Source organism: Leptodactylus fuscus, chromosome 2, assembly GCF_031893055.1.
Source record: "Leptodactylus fuscus isolate aLepFus1 chromosome 2, aLepFus1.hap2, whole genome shotgun sequence".
Taxonomy (NCBI): domain Eukaryota; kingdom Metazoa; phylum Chordata; class Amphibia; order Anura; family Leptodactylidae; genus Leptodactylus; species Leptodactylus fuscus.
In genome coordinates this window covers 20900242-20923155 of record NC_134266.1, presented here as the reverse complement: position 1 = coordinate 20923155, position 22914 = coordinate 20900242, and the positions used below count along the sequence as shown (strand labels likewise).

The 22914-nt window shown below is 45.7% G+C and overlaps 1 protein-coding gene across 1 annotated transcript; it reads right to left on the bottom strand.

Annotated features, from left to right (window-relative positions):
* Positions 1-12170: 12170 nt before the first annotated feature.
* Positions 12171-22914, bottom strand: CFAP298 (cilia and flagella associated protein 298). The gene is made up of 8 exons (XM_075262562.1): positions 22816-22914; positions 20667-20807; positions 20355-20522; positions 18036-18103; positions 17031-17189; positions 15953-16084; positions 12643-12738; positions 12171-12350 (listed from the first exon to the last, which is right to left on the bottom strand). The coding sequence occupies exons 2-8, from the start codon at positions 20803-20805 to the stop codon at positions 12240-12242; spliced, it is 873 nt and encodes a 290-aa protein (XP_075118663.1). The 5' UTR covers positions 20806-20807; positions 22816-22914; the 3' UTR covers positions 12171-12239.

Here is a 22914-nt window from a genome sequence, read left to right as displayed (position 1 = left end):
CTACGTTTACAAGCTCCCCATCATCCCCTCCATGATCAATGCCACAGCATCTCTCCTTGACTATATCTTGTTGACTGCTATTTTTGCAATTATAAGGTCATCTCCTTTCTGACAGTGGAAGGCTGTGAATCATAAATCTTCTTCCCCTGTCTTACTCCAGGGCACCAAAGAGTACAGGGAAGAAATTTACTATACACAGATCGGCAGCCACCAGAGGACATCAGAAAGGAGATCAAAGAAGTTTAATCAGCTGTAGTGTGGTGGGGCAAGGAGACCTGCGGGCCCCCCTAAGGTTTATGGGCCTGGACACAGCTACGATCATAATAGTAACACCAGTACTTATGGGACCTGTGCACTTATAGTCGTGTGACAATGATGTCACAGCCAGATCACACCTTCTAGCCATGTCCTGACTGGCAGCATCTATTAAGACATGAAGAATGCAGCTCACCAGCGTTGCTCCATCAGCTACTTTTTGTGGAGGTCTTGGGGCAAAAGTACCCCCTACACTGTGGTACTGAGAGGAAGGTAGGTGGGATGGAGCCAACATGACCAATATTATAAAGACTTTTTTTACCCCCAGTTTTTCCCAGTTCACCACGGGGCCCCGCCATTCCTAGTTACGCCACTGGATGGATAGATAGATAGAAGATAGATAGATACTTAGATAGATAGATAGATAGATAGATAGAAGATAGATAGATACTTAGATAGATAGATAGATAGAAGATAGATAGATACTTAGATACTTAGATAGATAGATAGATAGATAGATAGATAGATAGAAGATAGATAGATACTTAGATAGATAGATAGATAGATAGATAGGAGATAGATAGATAGATAGATAGATAGATAGATATGAAGTAGACAGATATGTCACTATAGGATAGAAAGATGTGAGTTATGATATGACACAGACAGATAGACAGGGATGTTAATATAAGATAGATGGATCTCCCGTCCCTTTAATACAGTGTCGCTGACATTCAGTTGTATATAAAGCACTTACAAGGCTATTTTAGATTTTTCGGATGACGTCTCTTCCCACGCCGCCATTGTTAGTTGTCCTGGCACACAGGAATACACTTATGTAACCGTTTCCACAACCTTCCTTCGTGCTCACATTTACACTCATATACATAGCAAGCATTAGATCCTACGGGATTCTTTCAATGTAGGACAAGCTTGTTCCAGGGGAAAATTTCCTCCAAATAATAGTTCTATTGTGTTTCCTGCACAATGGAAATGTCACTGTATAACAGTAAGTAGCCCGACTATGATTTAACCAGTTGGTTACCGGCCAGGTTTATGACATCATGGCCTCCAGGACTGTCCGCTCTGTACTGTAGCTATAAGCTCTCACAATATACAGTGATAATGTTCTGGCATACACTGCCCCTGATCTTCATCATTAATTGGCATAGCCGAAATATAAAGTCACTGCAGATTATCAGATACATTTTATGGAACAAGTACAAATATAGCAATGACGTGTCAGCAGACAGGGCAGGCGGAGGTAGAAGGGTAAGGGCAAGGGTAAGGCGGCCACTTACTGTGATTTAGTACCGTGTTTTGTGTAACCAAGCAATGTCAGTGATAGCTACTGGGGCAGATAGAAATGGGGTTTATGGAGGCGGCTTCAGAAAAGTTGGTTAAGTTCATGTTGTAGACCATAGACCATCAAACCTGTAGATTTTGGGAATCGAAAAAGAACGTATCATAAATGAATAGCACAGGTGAATATAAGAAACTTTGTAATATATCTTATTAAAGAAATCTGTTTCCTTCTCCATTTATCAGGCTGTTACGTTTTACATAGAAGTCTATGGAGAGGAGAGGGGACGGAGACTGCTGGAACACACACATCTCAAATGAACACGTAGTAAAATATCGTATTTACGACTTCACACTGTCGGGTCCTAGAAACTTGCAAAAGTAGCCATGAGAAGATATCCAATACTGACCAGTAACAAGATGGGAACCCAAAACCAATTCTCCAGTACTGGCAAAAAGCAAGGACCAAGTTCGAAGGTTCAGGCCAAATTAAATCTTGTGAAGATTCACCCATCTCTAGTCTCCTGTATTTTTAACTGCAACATACCCAAAGGGCATCCAAATCAACCTCACATAAGAAAACCAAACTAGGGTACGCCCCAGAGGAACGTCTATCGACATGGGCATTCATGCATTCCCTTTAACACTGAGGCACCCTATGGCCTGAAGGAGAAGCCAAAACCACCATGACCAGTGAAGAAGAGGCCATGGGGGGGGAAGCATGAAAAGAAGGGCCTTCCCCCAAAATGTTGCAAAGGCGGAAGCAGTGTCTGTCTAACAAGTCTGTATGTTGTAGCATGAAGGGGAGTGACACCAGTATTGGAATGATTCCCTGTTTGCATCTTCAGAGTAGTCGAGGTGAGCGCATGGCCAGCTCTGCTTCATCTCCGAAGGTAGTGCACGTTCAGAATCAGCGTGTACAAAGCAGATCCCATTCATATAAATGGTCGCCGACATACGAGCGCTCCCCATTGAAATGAATGGGCTGCTTTTTTCCCTATTGGTTTCAATGTGATACGTGTGTACTACATTGAAACCAATAGAGGGAAAAAAGCAGCGCATTGATTTCAATGGGGAGCGCTCGTATGTCGGCGACCATTTATATGAATGGGATCTGCTTTGTACACGCTGATTCTGAACGTGTTTTAGGTTAAGAATCAGCTCAGCGTATACTCAGTGTGAATGCACCCTCATACTGTTTTGCCTGAAGTTACGTCTGTATTTTATTTTGCTCATTTTTGTGCCTGAAGTCAAGCTTTATTTATTTTGCTATTTATTTTATTTTTTTAAAATAAACCTGTTTGAAAAAGTTTGTGTCCCTGTCACTGACTGGTTGGGTCCGTACCAGTGCTACTACCATATATATATATCTGTATGTCCATATAGTAAGAAATTATATACAGTATATATACACACACGTCTCAGAAGCAGTTTGATGACATCACACCATAGAATGTTCCATTTACATAGGAGCGTAAACAATGGAAGAAGCTGATGACATCATAAAGACAAGTGACATCACAAGGTTACCTATTCCGGTGCACAGGTAGCCATCTTTGCATTCCTTCGCTACTGCTCAGTAGAGTTACATGTGAGTGCTCGCTGCTGCTGCTGCTGCTGCAGAAATCTTTGCATTTATTGTCTTTGGATTTGTCTTTCTAAAAAAAAAAATGAAGGCAAACAAGAAGACAAAACATTTACAGAAAGAAGGTGAAAAGGAGAAAACAGTAAAGGAGATCAGAAAGAAGAACGCTGGAGAAGATGGCCAGGAGCGGACAAATACAACTAAGGAACCAAGAGAAATTCGGTTCTTGGAGCGTCTGCAAAAAACCTGGGCCAGGATGTCTGGGTGTGAGAGGAGGAAGACTTCTAAGAAAGAAGAGAGAAGTCCAGATGAACTCCCAGGACCCAGCAACAGTCATGTGATGGACGGGACAGGTAGGACGCCATGTAATACGGAGAATTCTCTATCATCTGTACATTCTAATTCTTACCTCTGAGCTCCATGGAATGGCCAGTTGTTTGTAATGATAAAGGAGCTTCACTTCTCAATATGCAAATGAGCTAGGAGTTGACATTTACCTCCTTGGATCAATGGTAACACCCTCATTGCCCCAAAAAGTGCATTTGCCATTGAGACAAAGGTCATATCTTGACAATATAGAGGTTACAATTCCGAAGGGGAAAACACCTGGGGTGATACGCTGGTTCTGGTGATGGACTACCTAAAAATACCAGTAACATCATCATTGAATCCAAGTCCTTAGGTTGTCTCTTCTGATAAGTTCTTAGAAATTCTACTCGTTCCTTAATTCATCTGCCATTATGTCTGATAGTGGCAGGGTCAGAATTCAGGCCAGTTTATATGGCCCCGATACATATATGGTATACACCTGACATGATATTATTCCGTTTTTTTTTTTTTAGACTCAGTGGTCCCAGTGCCTGAGAAAAGTGCCGGAAAATCTAAAGCTAAGAAAGGACAAACGTTCTTAGCCCGTCTGCGGAAACCCTTGCAATGGATCGCTGATCTAAAATGGAGAGGGTCATATAAGATCCGAGAAAGTTGTGATATCCCAGGACCCAGTCGCATGGTGGACAGCAGAGGTAGGAAATCATAGAAGAACTTTATTTTGTGTGTTTAATTCCATAGATGGTATATACACACACAAACGTTATATGACTGTAGCCCAGGGTGCCCAATACGTCGATCGCGATCTACCGGTCGATCGCAAAGGACGTATGGGTCGATCGCAGGATGCAGCCAGGGTCCCCTGGTGTCTGCAGGCCCCGCCTGCAAGTGTCCGGAGATGACTCTCAGCCTGTGCTGTGAACAAGCACTCCGGACACTTGCAGGCCGGGCAGCAGCAGCTCCGGGGGATGACGCGCTCCTCGCTCTTAGGGATGAAGGCAGCCGGGGTGCTGCTTGTTCACAGTGCAGGCTGAGAGCCATCTCCGGACACTGGCAGGCGGGCCTGCCGCAGCCCTGACTGCGAACGAGTGCAAGGCCCCGGCCTGCCAGTGTCCAGAGATGATTCTCAGCCTGCGCTGTGAACAAGCGGACACCGGAGAGCTGTCTCCTGCATTCACGCTCTGCCCCGCCCAAGGCCCTGCCCCTGGCCCACCCACAGGCCCCACCCACAAGAAGTGGGTAGTAGATCTTATCCCTTGGTCAGTATATAAAGTAGCTCACATGCTGAAAAAGTGTGAGCACCCTTGCTGTAGCCAATACACAAACCATACAACATTCCAGGAACAGAAACAGTGTGACACATTTTGTATATGATGACATATGCTGGGTGCAAGTGTGTTATGTTAAAAGCAAATCCACTCAATCCTCTTGGATCAGAAGGTGGACTATGTCCCTTTGAGGAGGCATCACCTCGCAGAATGATGTCATAGAGACTTATGGGAGATAGAAAAACACTGACTGCCCCATGTAGAATTGGACATGGAATTTGGAACTTCCTCAATGGATGTCTTAGCAGATTCTTGACCAAGTAGAAGAATTCTTCTTCTGAATTCCTGAACCTTAACCTTTATTTCCCGCTATAATATGCCATATCCAATTCCATTGACATTATATTTTTCTTTTTCTCTGCAGTCAATACATCAAGTAAAGGAAAAAAAATGGAAGATGATGAGGGGAAAGAAAACATCACAAACACCAGTGACGAGATGATGGAAAATTCTAGATCTGTGAAGGACTTCAACTCTCCTGTCCAAAACACAGCTCTGGAGCTCAGCTGCCACAAGGAGACATCTAACAAAAGTGACTTCTCCTTGGAAAAACCTGGCAGCTCTATGGCATCATCACCTGGTACATTGCCCCTATCATTGGACTCCTTTACGTTCCACCGTGTACTGGGCGCAGGAGGCTTCGGTCAAGTCTTCTCGGCAACAGACATCATCCGCAAAGAATGCGTTGCCATAAAAGTAGCAGATAAGAGAGACTTTAAACAACTGGGATACAAGTTTGTAGAACGCCAAATCCTTCAAGGCTCTCATGAATGTCCACACCTAATCCATGGCCTGGCCGCCTTCCACACACTCAACTTTGTTTACTATGTGATGGAATTGGCCACCAGAGGGGACCTGCATGATTTTATCAAAAACTACTTTCCTCTTGATACCGCCACCGTGAAGTTTATCACAGCAGAAGTGATCTGTGGCACAGAGTTCCTGCACAGAAAAAATATTCTTCATCGGGATCTGAAGCCAAAAAATATCCTTCTGACCACAGACGGCCACGTAAAAATAACAGATTTTGGCCTTGCTATTACAGGTGTGCGGTGGACCAAAAAAGTGTGTCGCAGTACACCGGGCTATGCAGCCCCAGAAATGGTGACATTTCAGGCACATGGGAGAGCAGTGGATTATTTTGCTATTGGCGTGATCCTGTACCGACTGTCCCTCTTCAAGTCTCCTTTTGTTGGGAAAGATCGTATAGCTATTGAACATTCTGTCCTCTTCTGTACTCCACGCTACCCTAAGTCTTTAACACCCGACACAGTCAGCATCATAAAAGGACTGCTGTGTAAAAACGAGTTCCAGCGGCTCGGAGTCAACGGCGAGATTAGAAAACATCCATTCTTTTCAGAGATCAATTGGGAAGATGTGGAAGCCAGGAGAATGGCACCACCAGCCATCCTGATGGCAAGTTCTTTTGACCCAAATATTACAGAAAATCTGGACTACGCTGAACCACCAAAAAGATTCAAGTTTAAACCTCAGAAGAAGTTCAATGAGTTCAGTTTTGTGTGTCCCGAGTGGTCAAAACAATATCATCCCGTCATCATCCAGACCAAGAATTGGATGCTCAAAATTCTCACTAAGAGGTCATCGGGAAAGTAAAGACTCCTAGTATGTCCATAACCACCGGACACTATGAAGCAGCTCCGGTAACGTACAGCTCTGCCTCTGTTCTCCTTCACCCAACGGCCATGGACCTTCAGATGGTTGCGCCTTGCGCCTTCTCCCATCAGCCATGGACCACAAGAAGGTAGCGCCTTGCGCCTTCACCCATCGGCCCTGGATTGCTTGAAGGTAGCGTCTTGCGCCTTCAACCACCAGTTATGGACCGCTAGAAGGTAGCGTCTTGCGCCTTCTCCCACCCTCCGGAAGGTAGCGTCTTGCGCCTTCTCCCACCCTCCCGAAGGTAGCGTCTTGCGCCTTCTCCCACCCTCCGGAAGGTAGCGTCTTGCGCCTTCTCCCACCCTCCCGAAGGTAGCGTCTTGCGCCTTCTCCCACCCTCCCGAAGGTAGCGTCTTGCGCCTTCTCCCACCCTCCGGAAGGTAGCGTCTTGCGCCTTCTCCCACCCTCCCGAAGGTAGCGTCTTGCGCCTTCTCCCACCCTCCGGAAGGTAGCGTCTTGCGCCTTCTCCCACCCTCCCGAAGGTAGCGTCTTGCGCCTTCAACCACCAGTTATGGACCGCTAGAAGGTGGCGTCTTGCGCCTTCTCCCACCCTCCAGAAGGTAGCGTCTTGCGCCTTCTCCCACCCTCCCGAAGGTAGCGTCTTGCGCCTTCTCCCACCCTCCCGAAGGTAGCGTCTTGCGCCTTCTCCCACCCTCCCGAAGGTAGCGTCTTGCGCCTTCTCCCACCCTCCGGAAGGTAGCGTCTTGCGCCTTCTCCCACCCTCCTGAAGGTAGCGTCTTGCGCCTTCTCCCACCCTCCAGAGGGTAGCGTCTTGCGCCTTCTCCCACCCTCCCGAAGGTAGCGTCTTGCGCCTTCTCCCACCCTCCAGAGGGTAGCGTCTTGCGCCTTCTCCCACCCTCCCGAAGGTAGCGTCTTGCGCCTTCTCCCACCCTCCGGAAGGTAGCGTCTTGCGCCTTCTCCCACCCTCCGGAAGGTAGCGTCTTGCGCCTTCTCCCACCCTCCCGAAGGTAGCGTCTTGCGCCTTCTCCCACCCTCCCGAAGGTAGCGTCTTGCGCCTTCTCCCACCCTCCGGAAGGTAGCGTCTTGCGCCTTCTCCCACCCTCCGGAAGGTAGCGTCTTGCGCCTTCTCCCACCCTCCTGAAGGTAGCGTCTTGCGCCTTCTCCCACCCTCCCGAAGGTAGCGTCTTGCGCCTTCTCCCACCCTCCGGAAGGTAGCGTCTTGCGCCTTCTCCCACCCTCCGGAAGGTAGCGTCTTGCGCCTTCTCCCACCCTCCGGAAGGTAGCGTCTTGCGCCTTCTCCCACCCTCCGGAAGGTAGCGTCTTGCGCCTTCTCCCACCCTCCGGAAGGTAGCGTCTTGCGCCTTCTCCCACCCTCCTGAAGGTAGCGTCTTGCGCCTTCTCCCACCCTCCCGAAGGTAGCGTCTTGCGCCTTCTCCCACCCTCCGGAAGGTAGCGTCTTGCGCCTTCTCCCACCCTCCGGAAGGTAGCGTCTTGCGCCTTCTCCCACCCTCCGGAAGGTAGCGTCTTGCGCCTTCTCCCACCCTCCCGAAGGTAGCGTCTTGCGCCTTCTCCCACCCTCCGGAAGGTAGCGTCTTGCGCCTTCTCCCACCCTCCCGAAGGTAGCGTCTTGCGCCTTCTCCCACCCTCCGGAAGGTAGCGTCTTGCGCCTTCTCCCACCCTCCCGAAGGTAGCGTCTTGCGCCTTCTCCCACCCTCCCGAAGGTAGCGTCTTGCGCCTTCTCCCACCCTCCCGAAGGTAGCGTCTTGCGCCTTCTCCCACCCTCCAGAAGGTAGCGTCTTGCGCCTTCTCCCACCCTCCCGAAGGTAGCGTCTTGCGCCTTCTCCCACCCTCCGGAAGGTAGCGTCTTGCGCCTTCTCCCACCCTCCCGAAGGTAGCGTCTTGCGCCTTCTCCCACCCTCCAGAAGGTAGCGTCTTGCACCTTCTCCCACCCTCCCGAAGGTAGCGTCTTGCGCCTTCTCCCATAAACTAATACAATTTTAAAAAACATATGTAGATTTCAGCTACATCATTTCCGTATGTGGAACTTCTTCATTATCACAACAACACAATATACGATTCCCCAATATAATGAGGGAAGACCAGAGAACATTTCTAGGTTGTGATTATTTTTGACCAATTCCCCATAATAATAGATGTAATGTTTAGTAGACCAATAACCTGTGGACCCAATTGTAGGGCGGAGTCTACTCTGATGATTTGCAGTCATTGTAACCTACAGCCATAGACATAGATGATCAAATGGATAACAGGGTCTCCCAATTTTCTCTTGGCAGCAGATCTCTGGGGGAAAAAAGTGTCAGGCATGTTGGATTTTTAGCTGCCTGACCCCATTGTTCTCCCAGGAGATCAGTCACCGCAGGACATTACGCCCCACTTTCTATTAAGAACACATGTATGTGAATGCTGCAGTGTGGAGGAGCAGCTGAGGGCTCTCTAAGGTCTAGATCCACCTTTGGCTTACTCAATAATAATTTACCTTACTGGCTTTTACCTGGAGTTTGAGACTTCTTAAATGCTATTTGGGGAATAATTGTTGCGCTGCCTTCACTACTTTCCTTGAAGGGGACGTGGTGAGAGGCATCGGGTGGGGTGGATGCTGGCGTAGACTTCATAGACTTCACTACAGGAGCTTGACCTGAGTAGAGATGAGCGAACAGTAAAATATTTGATATTCGTTTCGAATAGCCCCTCAATATTTGACTATTCAAATGAATATCGAATCCCATTATAGTCTATGGGGAAAAATGCCTGTTTCAGGGGAAACCCCTCTTCAACTTAGGAGAGTCACCAAGTCCACTATGACACCCCAGGAAATGATGACAACACCCTGGAATGCAACTGGGACAGCAGGGGAAGCATGTCTGGGGGCATCTAACAAGCCCAAGTCACTGTATTACCCCCACTAATAATGCGGGAGCTGACTTTTTCCCATAGGAATGCATTGACCAGCGTTGATTGGCCTAATGCCATACAGTGTACAGCATTCGGCGAATCAACGCTGGTTCTTCCGGAGGCTCGTCTGTGAGGAGGCGGAGTATAAGATCGGTCCACAGCAGTCTCCATTGTGGTCCGATCTCAGATGCAGCACAGCTGGCTAAGCTCTGAACCCTGCTACATCTGAGATGCAGCAGGGTTCAGCGCACAGCCAGCTCTGCTACATCTGTCCCACCTCCCCTGCAGTTATTGGTGCAAAAAAAGCACCAGGGAAGGTGGGAGGGGATACAAATTTTTAGTGCGTTTGCCGCGTGGTATTCGATTGGAATCGAATATCTCGAACAGTCTGATTCATGCAGAGGAACAATTACAATGTTCTGGAATGGCCATCCCAGTCCCCAGACCTGAATATCATCGAACATCTGTGGGATGATTTGAGAGTGGGCTGTCCATGCTCGGCGACCATCAAACTGAACATGAATTGTTTTGTAAAGAGGAATGGTCCAAAATCCCTTCATCCAGGAACTGATTAAAAGCTACAGGAAGCGACTAGAGGCAAAAGGAGGATCTACTAAATATTAATGTCACTTTTCTGTTGAGGTGCCCATACTTTTGCACCGGTCAAATTTTGGTTTAATGCATATTGCACATTTTCTGTTAGTACAATAAACCTCATTTCAATCCTGAAATATTACTGTGTCCATCAGATATTAGATATATCAGACTAACATGGCTGCTGCAAACACCAAAATATTTAGAACTAAAAATGATTAAGATTAATAGGGGTGCCCAAACTTTTTCATAGGATTGTATATCTATAGACTATCCATAGGACAGGCCGTCTGTATCTGATCTATAGGGGTCCGATACCTGGACCCTGCACAGTTCGATTGGCTTTAATGGCAGCCTCCAGGAGCCAGAAGCTACAGCAGAGGCAGGAAGCAGAATCCTCGCTCCCTCTACACTACAGCAGCTTCTGGCTGATCTGTGCAGGTCCTGGTGTCGGCCTGGCCTAAACTCAATTGTATGACAAGGACATCAAAGGTAAAGATCTGGCCCCTGGCCCGGACCCAGGTATAGCACAGTATCAGGGTTTTTGGCACTTGTACAGACAACATTAAGGAGCACCTCTGCCCTAGGCCGCCTCCACACAGGTTATTAAATCCTAATGGCTGCTCCTGTACACAATGAAACACAATCCAGCCGGTATCATCACCGAACCTCACAGAAAAACATCGGACGGAGAATGAAATCATCAGCGGGAAGATGAAGGGAGCGGTGAGACAGAGTCTACTGTACAATAAACCCTGCCATTACACAATGGGAAGGGAATCCAGACAGTATATACTGACATCGCATTCTACTCATCTCACTTCACCTATGGTGCTGATGATTTTGGGGTGGATTCTGCCTCCCACCGTTTCCAATGCCTAGATTCCTTGCCATGGATTTCACTGGATAATTCCCATTGAGGCGGACAATTTGGTGTGGAATTTGCAAATTTTGTGGCGGTTAAACAGAAAAATTCAGCTTCAAATTCCCGGAGCTGAATTTTTCAGGTTCTACAAATTCTGCCATGTGGAGATAAACACTGATAGTCTGACCGTAGGGTAGGTGGAAAAGCTTCTGAAATTAGGATCTGTCCACTGTTCTGACTTGTATTTTACTTGTAGTCCCTGTAAAATATCACACATGATAATTCTATAGGGAACGTGTCACCAGAAAACGACCGATTTTGAATAAAATTTAATATTAAACATTTTTAAATCATTTTTGGTGTTGTTTTGTCATTTTCCATGTGATACTCTGACCACTAAACCAAATAATATGCTGAGTTATAAGAAAAGAAGCTCCAGAATTGTTATTTCATGGGAAATACAAGCCCTTAAAGGGATCCTATCATTAGAATCCCATGTCGGAATAGCCTTAAGAAAGGTTATTCTTCTCCTACCTTTAGAGGTCTTCTCTGCACCGCCGTTCCTTAGATATTCTGGTTTTCGTCCATATGCCAATTAGTTCTCTCGCAGCACTGGGGGCGTCTCCAATGCGGTGAGAGAAATTTCCAGCGCCACCTTCTTCTGTTCGCCGCCTCTTTCCTGTTTGGCCACAGGAAAATGGTGACGGACATGCACAGTCAGCACTTTCTGAAGACATGACAGGACAAGGAAGAAGAGCTGGAGGAGGTGAACAAGAAGAAGGTGGTGCTGGATAGTTTTCTCGTGGCACTGGGGACGCCCCCAGTGCTGTTTGAGCGCGCGGGACCGACCCCAGTGCTGCGAGAAAACTTATTAGCATACGGACAAACGGGAAATCTAAGGAATGGCGGCGCAGAGAAGACATCTACAGGTAGGGGAAGAATAGACTTTCTTACGGCTATTCCTACGTGGGTTTAGCTTAAAATGGGATTCTAATGATAGGATTCCTTTAAAGGGATTTTCCAGGCAAATGATACTGATGACGTAAATTTCGGATGGGTTACAGCCAGGACCTGACCTATCTGCTTCCAGCCTCTTCTCCATTTACCAGGTGTTGAGAATATACAACAGATCTCCTGCCAGATAATATATTTAGGTAAGTTTTCACCCCGTAACAAGCTAAATACTAATGTAATATGAACTAGGTGAAGCAGTGTGGCAGCAGGGAGACTGTGACGTCTGAAGAATAACCCAGGACTCAAGACAAACAGATAGAGAGACACCTAGTGGTCAGCAGCACACGTAACACCTGCAGAATAAACTAGAAAATATCCTGACAGTATAAACCTCTGTATACATGAAAGAATAAAGAATCTAAAGACAGTTTATTCCTATATTATATGGGAAGGTCGGAGTACAAGCACTAATAAGACATCTTCATCTTGGTCTCCACTTAATGTCTTTGACACCCTGGAACTGTCTTTTTAGGGAGCTGCTGTCCGCCCAGTCTGCATTTAGGTAAGATATATCCTCGTCCTCTTCAAGTTTCTGCAATAAATACAAAGTTTGTCTTAAATTTTATTCACAGCAATAGTAGACCATAGGCTACAGCAGCACAGAGTATTTCAGGAGGATGGGTGGCAGAAGGCTGCACTAGGACACAAGCTATGGCATTGACTGCAAAAGGACAAATTCCATCAAAAACTGCAAGTCTTCTGTTTAGTACACTCCGCGTGTAAGTTTTATATTTTTTGGGTAAACTTTTCTTTTAAGAGTTTCACAAGTCATTTTACAACTCAGTGAACCACAAGCTGGCAGCAAGGAGGCAGAAACGTGTTACCTTGAGTTCTTCCTGGCGCCGGTGGTAATACATCATCATCTTCTTCTGCTCCTCCTCAGATATTACAGGCTCCCGGGATGGGGCTCCGTGGCCTCTCTAGGAGGTGTCAGAAATACAAATCATCATAATGACCCAATAGTATACCGTACTCATACTGACCCGAATATAATAGTATACCGTACTCATACTGACCCGACTATAATAGTATACCGTACTCATACTGACCCCACTATAATAGTATACCGTACTCATACTGACCCGACTATAATAGTATACCGTACTCATACTGACCCGACTATAATAGTATACCGTACTCATACTGACCCGAATATAATAGTATACCGTACTCATACTGACCCGACTATAATAGTATACCGTACTCATACTGACCCGAATATAATAGTATACCGTACTCATACTGACCCGACTATAATAGTATACCGTACTCATACTGACCCCACTATAATAGTATACCGTACTCATACTGACCCGAATATAATAGTATACCGTACTCATACTGACCCGACTATAATAGTATACCGTACTCATACTGACCCCCTATAATAGTATACCGTACTCATACTGACCCGACTATAATAGTATACCGTACTCATACTGACCCGACTATAATAGTATACCGTACTCATACTGACCCCACTATAATAGTATACCGTACTCATACTGACCCCACTATAATAGTATACCGTACTCATACTGACCCGAATATAATAGTATACCGTACTCATACTGACCCGACTATAATAGTATACCGTACTCATACTGACCCGACTATAATAGTATACCGTACTCATACTGACCCCACTATAATAGTATACCGTACTCATACTGACCCGACTATAATAGTATACCGTACTCATACTGACCCCACTATAATAGTATACCGTACTCATACTGACCCGACTACAATAGTATACCGTACTCATACTGACCCCACTATAATAGTATACCGTACTCATACTGACCCCACTATAATAGTATACCGTACTCATACTGACCCCACTATAATAGTATACCGTACTCATACTGACCCCACTATAATAGTATACCGTACTCATACTGACCCGAATATAATAGTATACCGTACTCATACTGACCCGACTATAATAGTATACCGTACTCATACTGACCCCACTATAATAGTATACCGTACTCATACTGACCCCACTATAATAGTATACCGTACTCATACTGACCCGACTATAATAGTATACCGTACTCATACTGACCCCACTATAATAGTATACCGTACTCATACTGACCCCACTATAATAGTATACCGTACTCATACTGACCCGAATATAATAGTATACCGTACTCATACTGACCCGACTATAATAGTATACCGTATTCATACTGACCCGACTATAATAGTATACCGTACTCATACTGACCCCACTATAATAGTATACCGTACTCATACTGACCTGACTATAATAGTATACCGTACTCATACTGACCCGACTATAATAGTATACCGTACTCATACTGACCCGACTATAATAGTATACCGTACTCATACTGACCCGACTATAATAGTATACCGTACTCATACTGACCCGACTATAATAGTATACCGTACTCATACTGACCCGAATATAAGAGTATACCGTACTCATACTGACCCGACTATAATAGTATACCGTACTCATACTGACCTGACTATAATAGTATACCGTACTCATACTGACCCGACTATAATAGTATACCGTACTCATACTGACCCGACTATAATAGTATACAGCACACAGTGACCAGACTATAATAGTATACCGTACTCATACTGACCCGACTATAATAGTATACCGTACTCATACTGACCCGAATATAAGAGTATACCGTACTCATACTGACCCGACTATAATAGTATACCGTACTCATACTGACCTGACTATAATAGTATACCGTACTCATACTGACCCGACTATAATAGTATACCGTACTCATACTGACCCGACTATAATAGTATACAGCACACAGTGACCAGACTATAATAGTATACCGTACTCATACTGACCCGACTATAATAGTATACAGCACACAGTGACCAGACTATAATAGTATACAGTACTCATACTGACCTGACTATAATAGTATACCGTACTCATACTGATCTGACTATAATAGTATACAGCACACAGTGACCAGACTATAATAGTATACCGTACTCATACTGACCTGACTATAATAGTATACCGTACTCATACTGACCAGACTATAATAGTATACCGTACTCATACTGATCTGACTATAATAGTATACCGTACTCATACTGATCTGACTATAATAGTATACAGCACACAGTGACCAGACTATAATAGTATACCGTACTCATACTGACCCGACTATAATAGTATACCGTACTCATACTGACCCGACTATAATAGTATACTATACTCATACTGACCTGACTATAATAGTATACCGTACACAGTGACCAGACTATAATAGTATACCGTACTCATATTGACCCGACTATAATAGTATACCGTACTCATAATGATCAGACTGTACTCATAGTGACCCTACTATAATAGTATTAAAACTGTCCTTATATCTAAGATAACAGGAATCAAAAGATAAATAGCCAACTAACAACAACAAATTAAAATACTCAGGAAAACCACTGCCCTCCTCCCCATCCACTACAGAAGATTCTGGCACTCGGAGGCTGCCGTACAGCTGATCGGTGCAGGGTCTGGGTGTCAGACTCCCACAGATTACATACTGAGGACCCACCCTGAGCATAGGTTACTAGTAGAGATGAGCGAGTACCATTCGAAACGGTAGTTTCGAATAGCACGCTCCCATAGGAATGAATGGAAGCGGCCAGCACGCAGGGGGTTAAGCGGCAGGACGCCGGCCCCGGCTGCGTCCATTCATTCCTATGGGAGCGTGCTATTCCAAACTACCGTTTCGAATGGTACTTGCTCATCTATAGTCACCAGTATTAAAAAAAATCCTTTTGGGGCTGGACAACCCTTTGAATGTAAAAACACACGATTGTAAAGCTTGGTAGATTTGCCTATCAGGATTCCAGGAAAGCATAGTAGGAGCTGTAATGTATTTAACATATGTCAAGTAAGACAGCTCTGGATCTTTATTTCTCAGGTTATGTCCATCGATTGAGTCTGATATTGCAGACTGACTTTATGTAAGTCAATGGGGGCTAAGATGCAATTCCACATACAACCTGTGTATAGGTGTGGCGCTGTTTTCAGGTAGAAATCAGGTATATTTTTCTAATCCTGGACAAACACTTAAGGAAGGTTTTTTTTAGATCTTTTGTTACCTTTTGTATCTTCACAATAATTTTTGTTTTCTCATTCTTGCCGACGTAGTCTCCAAGCTTCTGTTTTCTCAGCAGCTCCTTCCCTGCCCACCACAACTGCGCCTGGGCTTCCTCAATGACCAATTTTCCAGCCTGAAAAATAAGCATAACATCTTGAGCCTGGTAAGTAGCGGTGACCGCGAGACCGTGTCATTGCACCATTTTACACCAGCCCATGGTCTGTTACTCACAGACTACCATCTACAGGGTGCACCAGACCCTGGTCGTGGAGTCGCTGTGAGAAGATGAGAAATTCTCTAATATCTTATCAAGACTGTCAAAGTGTGGTCCGATATCGCTTCTGAATGATCACGTAGAATTCCATATACCGTATTTTACGGACTATAAGGCGCACTGGACTATAAGGCGCATTGCCCATGAGCGCCTTATAGTCCGTCTCGGTTCATATATAAGGCGCACTGGACTATAAGCCGCAGTCCGGTGCGCATTATATGTTATTGAAAGCAGCGGCAGGCAGACTTTGCCAGCGGCCGCTTAACCCCCCGCGTGCCAGCCGCTTCTATTGGAAGCGCTCGGCAGGCGAGGAGGGGCTCTATCAGCAAAATCATGCTGATAGAACCCAACCGTAAAAGTTAGATTAAACTACCCCCCCCCCCCCCCCCCCCGTTTTAAAATAAAACCCTGACAAAAGTGAAAAACACTTCCCATTCATTTTTATGGGAGCCGGCATGCGAGCGCTCCCTATAGAAATGAATGGACTGCTTTTTTCCATTCATTTCTATGGGGAGAGCTCGCATGCCGGCTCCCATAGAAATGAATAGGAAGTGTCCGGCAGCCCTGCTGTAACGCCGGCGTGTACGGCTGTGATACACGCCAGCGTTCCGTAGTGTGAATGCACCCTTACGGTGCCTTTTATGTATGTATGGAAGCGGCACGCAGACTTTGCCGCCGCTTCCATCCATATATAAGGCGCACCGGACTATAAGCCGCACTTACGATTTCTGAGGAAATCGTAGGTTTTTATGTGCGCCTTATAGTCCGGAAAATACGGTAACCCCATCATAAGACGATACCATACCTGAGTCCCTGACAGGTCTTCTTCATTTTCAAACTCCATCCGGATGGGGTCATGTGGGGGTAATCCCATTGGATACACAATCGTGACAGCCCCCCTGAGCTGATCCAAGGCGTCTTTTACCATGTCCGTGGTGACACACACATTGGCTTCTGCTTGTTTCTACAAAAGACAAGAGAGGGATAATCGCAGTGTCAGAGCATTGGTATCCTATCTATAAGTCTATCAGCTAGCTCCCACTAGAGGTGAATGTTCTCCTTAACACATTAAAGGGATTCTACCACTAAACCCACATTTTTTTCTAATTACCACATCGGAATAGCCTTAAGAAAAGCTATTCGTCTCTTACCTTTAGACGTGGTCTCCGCGGCGCCGTTCCTTAGAAATACCGTTTTTTTTTTTTACCAGTATGCTAATGAGCTCTCCGCATGCAATGAGGGCGGGCCCCAGCGCTCAAACAGCGATGGGGACGTCCCCACTGCTGCCCGAGAGCTCTGTTCCAGCGACGCCTCCATCTTCAGCAGCAACCCCGCCTCTTCTGTCTTCTGACGCGGTCCAACTGGACTGGTATTTCTAAGGAACGGCGCCGCGGAGGCCACATCTAAAGGTAAGAGACGAATAGCCTTTCTTAAGGCTATTCCGACGTAGTAATTAGAAAAAAATTTGAGTTTAGTGGTAGAATCCCTTTAAAGAAATGTTTGAGCTGGTTATTTTTATTTTCCCTCCAAGGGCTCAGCTCCCATTGCTGTGTATGGAGAACGCCAGTCGTGACAAATTGCAAGAAAGTATAAAATGTTTTTGTTTTCTTTTTTTAAATCGCCGGCACGGATGGCTCTAAAAGCTGGGACATTAAACCCTTGGTCCATAAGGACCTGTGGGTGGTTTAGAGTCCCAAATCACCCTGACAGGTTCCCTTTCGGACATGGCCTTGATAACCAATATACTCCATAATATGAGGCCGGGCATATTGTATACATACACATCGACTGTATTACATACACAAGTTACCTTCGATATTAGAGCTCTGGCTTCCTCCATTGTGTTCTGTAAAACCTTCTTCATATTCTCATTCGGTGCTGAAAAGCAGAAAGAAGAAATATCCAACAATATAACAGAGGCCAGACATCGAATTAGGGAAATGTTTTATAGGGTAACGTCATATTCGTATTGGCTCTCGGCCCTATTATCAGACCTGCGCTCGTGTGTAAGGGAACAAATCGGATTAGAAGATTACATGAGGGATTTGCCCTAATATTTTAAGTGGTTCTAATCCAGGGCTTTACTTAAATGGAGGAGGCCAAACCAGAAGAATAAGAAAGACCCTACATCGGATATTAAAAGGTGATGTTTAAAGGGATTCTACCATTAAAACCTTTTTTTTTGTGGATAACACGTCGGAATAGCCTTTAGAAAGAACTCATTTGCATACCGGTAAAAAAACGGTATTTCTAAGGAACGGCGCAGCGGAGATCACGTCTAAAGGTAAGAGACGAATAGCCTTTCTAAAGACTATTCCGATGTCTTATCCAGAAAAAAAAGGGTTTTAATGGTAGAATCCCTTTAACCCCTTCCCGCCGATGGCATTTTTTGATTTTCGTTTTTCGTTTTTGACTCCCCTCCTTCTAAACCCCATAACTTTTTTATTTCTCCGCTCCCAGAGCCATATGAGGTCTTAATTTTTGCGGGACAAATTTTTCTTCATGATGCCACCATTAATTATTCTATATAATGTACTGGGAAGCAGGAAAAAAATTCAGAGTGGGGTGGATTTGAAGAAAAAATGCATTTCTGCGACTTTCTTACGGGCTTTGGTTTTACGGCGTTCACTGTGCAGCCAAAATGACATGTCCCCTATATTCTGTGTTTCGGTGCGGTTCCGGGGATACCAAATTTATATGGTTTTATTTACATTTTGACCCCTAAAAAAAATTCCAAAACTGTGTTAAATTTTTTTTCTAAAAGTTGCCATATTCCGACGGCCGTAACTTTTTTATACGTAAGTGTACGGGGATGCATAGGGCGTCTTTTTTTGCGGGGTCGGGTGTACTTTTTAGTTCTACCATTTTCGGGAAATGTTATTGCTTTGATCACTTTTTATTAAAATTTTTATCAGAATCAAAACAGTGAAAAAACGGTGGTTTGGCACTTTCAACTATTTTTCCCGCTACGGCGTTTACCGAACAGGAAAAATATTTTTATAGATTTATAGAGCGGGCGATTTCGGACGTGGGGATACCTAACATGTATATGTTTCACAGTCTTTAACTACTTTTATATGTGTTCTAGGGAAAGGGGGGGTGATTTGAACTTTTAATTCTTTTTATATTTTTTTATATTTTTTTTTTTTAACTTTTTTTAATTTTTTTTTTGCATTTATTAGACCCCCTAGGGGTGTTGAACCCCAGGGGGTCTGATCACTAATGCAATGCATTACAATGCTAATGCATTGCAAAAAAGCATACTTTCTTTTGCAGGCTGCATAGACCAGCCTGCAAAAGAGAGGCTTTGCAGACAAGCCTGGGAGCCTGTACAAGGCAAGCCTGTCATGGCAACGGGACGTCAGCCCTGGAGCATGCTCCAGGAGCCGGCGATCCCGGCCAAAATGGCGCCTCCGGCGCCTTTGACCGTGGCGCCGGAGGGGTTAATGCCTCCGATCGGTCCGGGGACCGATCGGAGGCATCAGAGCCGGTTGTCTACTGCTTAAAGAAGTAGACACCCGGCGGCTATGACGGCCACCCGGCTCCCGGGCGGACGCCATAGTTACAGACCCGACATGCGCCGTACTATTACGGCGCATGTCGGGAAGGGGTTAATATCTTATTTCTATGGGGAGATCATTTGGAGTCTTAGACCTGAAGCCTGAAGCGATTCTGGTGTCATGGAAAGCTTGTGTGAATCCACATCTCCAAGTTCTTTGATGTCTACAAACAACCAGACCATACAGGACAGGTAGGTTCACACAATGTCTCGCTGACTACAGTGTTCCTTCCAGAATTCAATATGTAATTGGAATCTGTCAGTAGTGCAGCCTCAGGTTTTAGGCCTGTAACACCAAATGGCTGCATATCAGGTCTATTGATTTTCTTCTAGTAAGTCACTTTTAAGAACCAGATATCCTATTGATATAATATAATGGTGGGATACGGCGAGTTAGAATAACGTCTCCGTGTAGTGTCTATTCTGCCATCTGGACCATATACATTGTTAGAAAGCTGTAGACGGAGCGTCCACAGACGGTCACCCAGCTTTCCAAACCTACTGATTTTTTTTCTAAATTTTCAATACAAAATATAAAACACTAGTTGAGTCAGTCGGCGCCATCGTTACCGTGTCCATTCCGCCTTCCAATCTCGTCCTTTTTGAAGACGCTTCCTCCGCTGGGCACGCATTTCGTTTCCCATTCATCTTTCAGCTTCAGCTCCTCGATCTGCTCGTCTGTTAACCCTTGCATGTTGGGCGGCAGCGTAACGCCATGTTCTACCAGTTCTTCCATTTCTATAAAAGACCAGATCTGCATTAGTGCGACTGGAGAACATGCGCTAACAGTTCTGTCATATATCGCGCCTCACTGGGTCTATATGTAATAACACCATATGTTCCCTCTAATAAAACCCCCCATAGGCACACAGGTCTTCTCACCAGTACATATCCTGCTGACTTTCAGACGTCCATTATATATGGAAGCAACTTCCTTGGTCAGCTCCTCTACAGACACATTCACGGTGGTGTCAAACAGGAACTGGCTCTCGTCGCCGTGTTTCACATGTAGGCGCACCATTTCTGGAAGGGGAAAATGTTCATATGACAACATTAGGAACACCCAACATTCAGAGATTAGGTCTTAAAGGGGTGATTGATGGGAACTCCAATACGCAGAACCCCCACTGATCAGCTGTTGGAAGAGACTGCAATGTACGGATGAGCACTGCGACCTCTTCACTACCTATCACTGTACATTGCAGTGACTCTGCTCGCTATTACAGATGGGCAGAAAGGCCGTGTGACTGATGAATGTGATGTCATTGGCCTGTGAAGTGAAGCAGCGATGACATAGCGCCATTTCAATCAGGTGATCAGTGGGGGGGGGGTGAGCGTCAGACCACACAATTTAAGTATAGGTAATCAATATTTTAATCCTAAAAAACTACTTAAGGGTTAATAATTAGATTATAATATACCTCACTGGAAATTTGTCAAGCACTAGAGAGGTTCTGCAGCAGGCGCGGTGTGTATCCAAAGGAATTATATACCACCACTATAAGTTATAAAGAAAGATGGAAACAGTGGCGTAACTAGGAATGTCGGGGCTCCGTGGCAAACTTTTGACATGGGGCCTCCTCCAAGAGGGATACATGGCCATGCAGGCTGTTTGTGAATAAGAGGGTGGCATGGGGTGTAAGGTGTGTATAAGCAAAAGGGAAAATGGGGGTGCAAGCTGTGTGCGAGCAAGCGGGTGATCTGGAGGGGGGAACCCCCCATTCCACCACACTCTTGCTCACGCACAACCTGCGCCACCAGGTCACCCTCTTTACTCACACACAGCCTGCACGCCCATTCCCTCCTCAGGTACGTCCTTCTTCATAGCAGCGCCTACCATGCTGTGCGAGCGGGGAGGAACGCCCCCTCCCCTCCTGATAATACTTGTCTATGGAGGAGCACTGTGAGCAGAGGGAGGGGGCGTTCCTCTCCAATCACACTGTACAGCGCTATTGGCGCTGCTGTGGAGAAGGACGTTCCTGATAGATTGTCAGGAACGCCCTTCTGACTGTAAAGAGCTACGGTACTGGGACCGATAGCTCTTTACCCGGGGCACGGAGCGGGAAAGCCAACAGCGCGCTGAATTCAGCGCACTGTCAGCTTTCCAGCAGTATATAGAACTGCCTGTGCCCAAATCATGAAAAGTCCTCTTTATGTAAATGGGGCTGAGTTGTCACGTGTTCTGCTCGATATTCGGTGACTGCTCACTCAATGCTGCGGCCTCTTCAACCAAATGATCTGTGGAGGTCCTGGGGGTCAGTTTCCCACAGATCACATATTGAGGAGTTATCCTAAGGGTAGATCATCATGTGTAAGTCCTGGAAAATCCCCTTATAGAGGAACTGTCATGTCCTCTGGCACCGGCCGTATTATATACCACTAGAAAACTGACAGCATGTTGTATTCAGAGCACTGCTAGCTTTGCTGGTTTACACCCCAGTGCCGGAGATTAGTTTTGCCACTTCACTGTCAGAAAGGTGAGTCTTAGAAATCAGGAGGAACGTCCCCCTGACAGTATAAGGCTATGGAAGAGTACTTGGGGGGGGGGGGAGGGGGGGGGGGGAGAGTACTTGGGGGGAGGGGCACATACTGGCAAAGCTTACAGGCATCTGAATTCAATACCCCATCAGCTTTCTAGTGTTATATAACATCACCAATGTCAGAGGACATGAAAGATCCTCTTTAATGGATGCCATACTGGTATCCATCACCCATAGGGATCCATATTATATATATATAGTGCTTAGTACATGCTCTTGTGGCGCCTCCAGCAGGTGGAGGTCACATTAACACCCTTTGGGCTGCAGCAGCCACAATCACAGCTCTGGAGAGGGCCTGGAATAATCCAGAACTTTCTAGTAAACTTGACAAGACCTCTATAGAAGGAGCAGAGGATTAAAGGATGATAGTGACACATCCTAATAGGGGCGGCACCACAGCAAGGACTACAACTCCCAGCATGCTACCTGACAGCGCAGTCTCCTCTAGCAGGCTGGCTCCTATACAGTGTTATATGATATAACGGCCTCACCTCCTGCTCTCAGCTCCACAGACGTCCCGTCGGTCCAGTACACAGACACACACTAAACTTCCGGCATCGGTTTCTAGGGAGACGACTAGCAACATCCGG

Bases quoted from the DNA above. Each gene is read 5' to 3' on its own strand.
- CFAP298 (XM_075262562.1), bottom strand. From the start codon at position 20,805: ATGGTGCGCCTACATGTGAAACACGGCGACGAGAGCCAGTTCCTGTTT. The intron at 20,523-20,666 runs GTGAGAAGACCT...GGTCTTTTATAG, and splicing joins AGTCAGCAGGATATGTACTG to AAATGGAAGAACTGGTAGAA. The intron at 17,190-18,035 runs GTAACTTGTGTA...TGTCTTTTGTAG, and splicing joins CCAGAGCTCTAATATCGAAG to AAACAAGCAGAAGCCAATGT.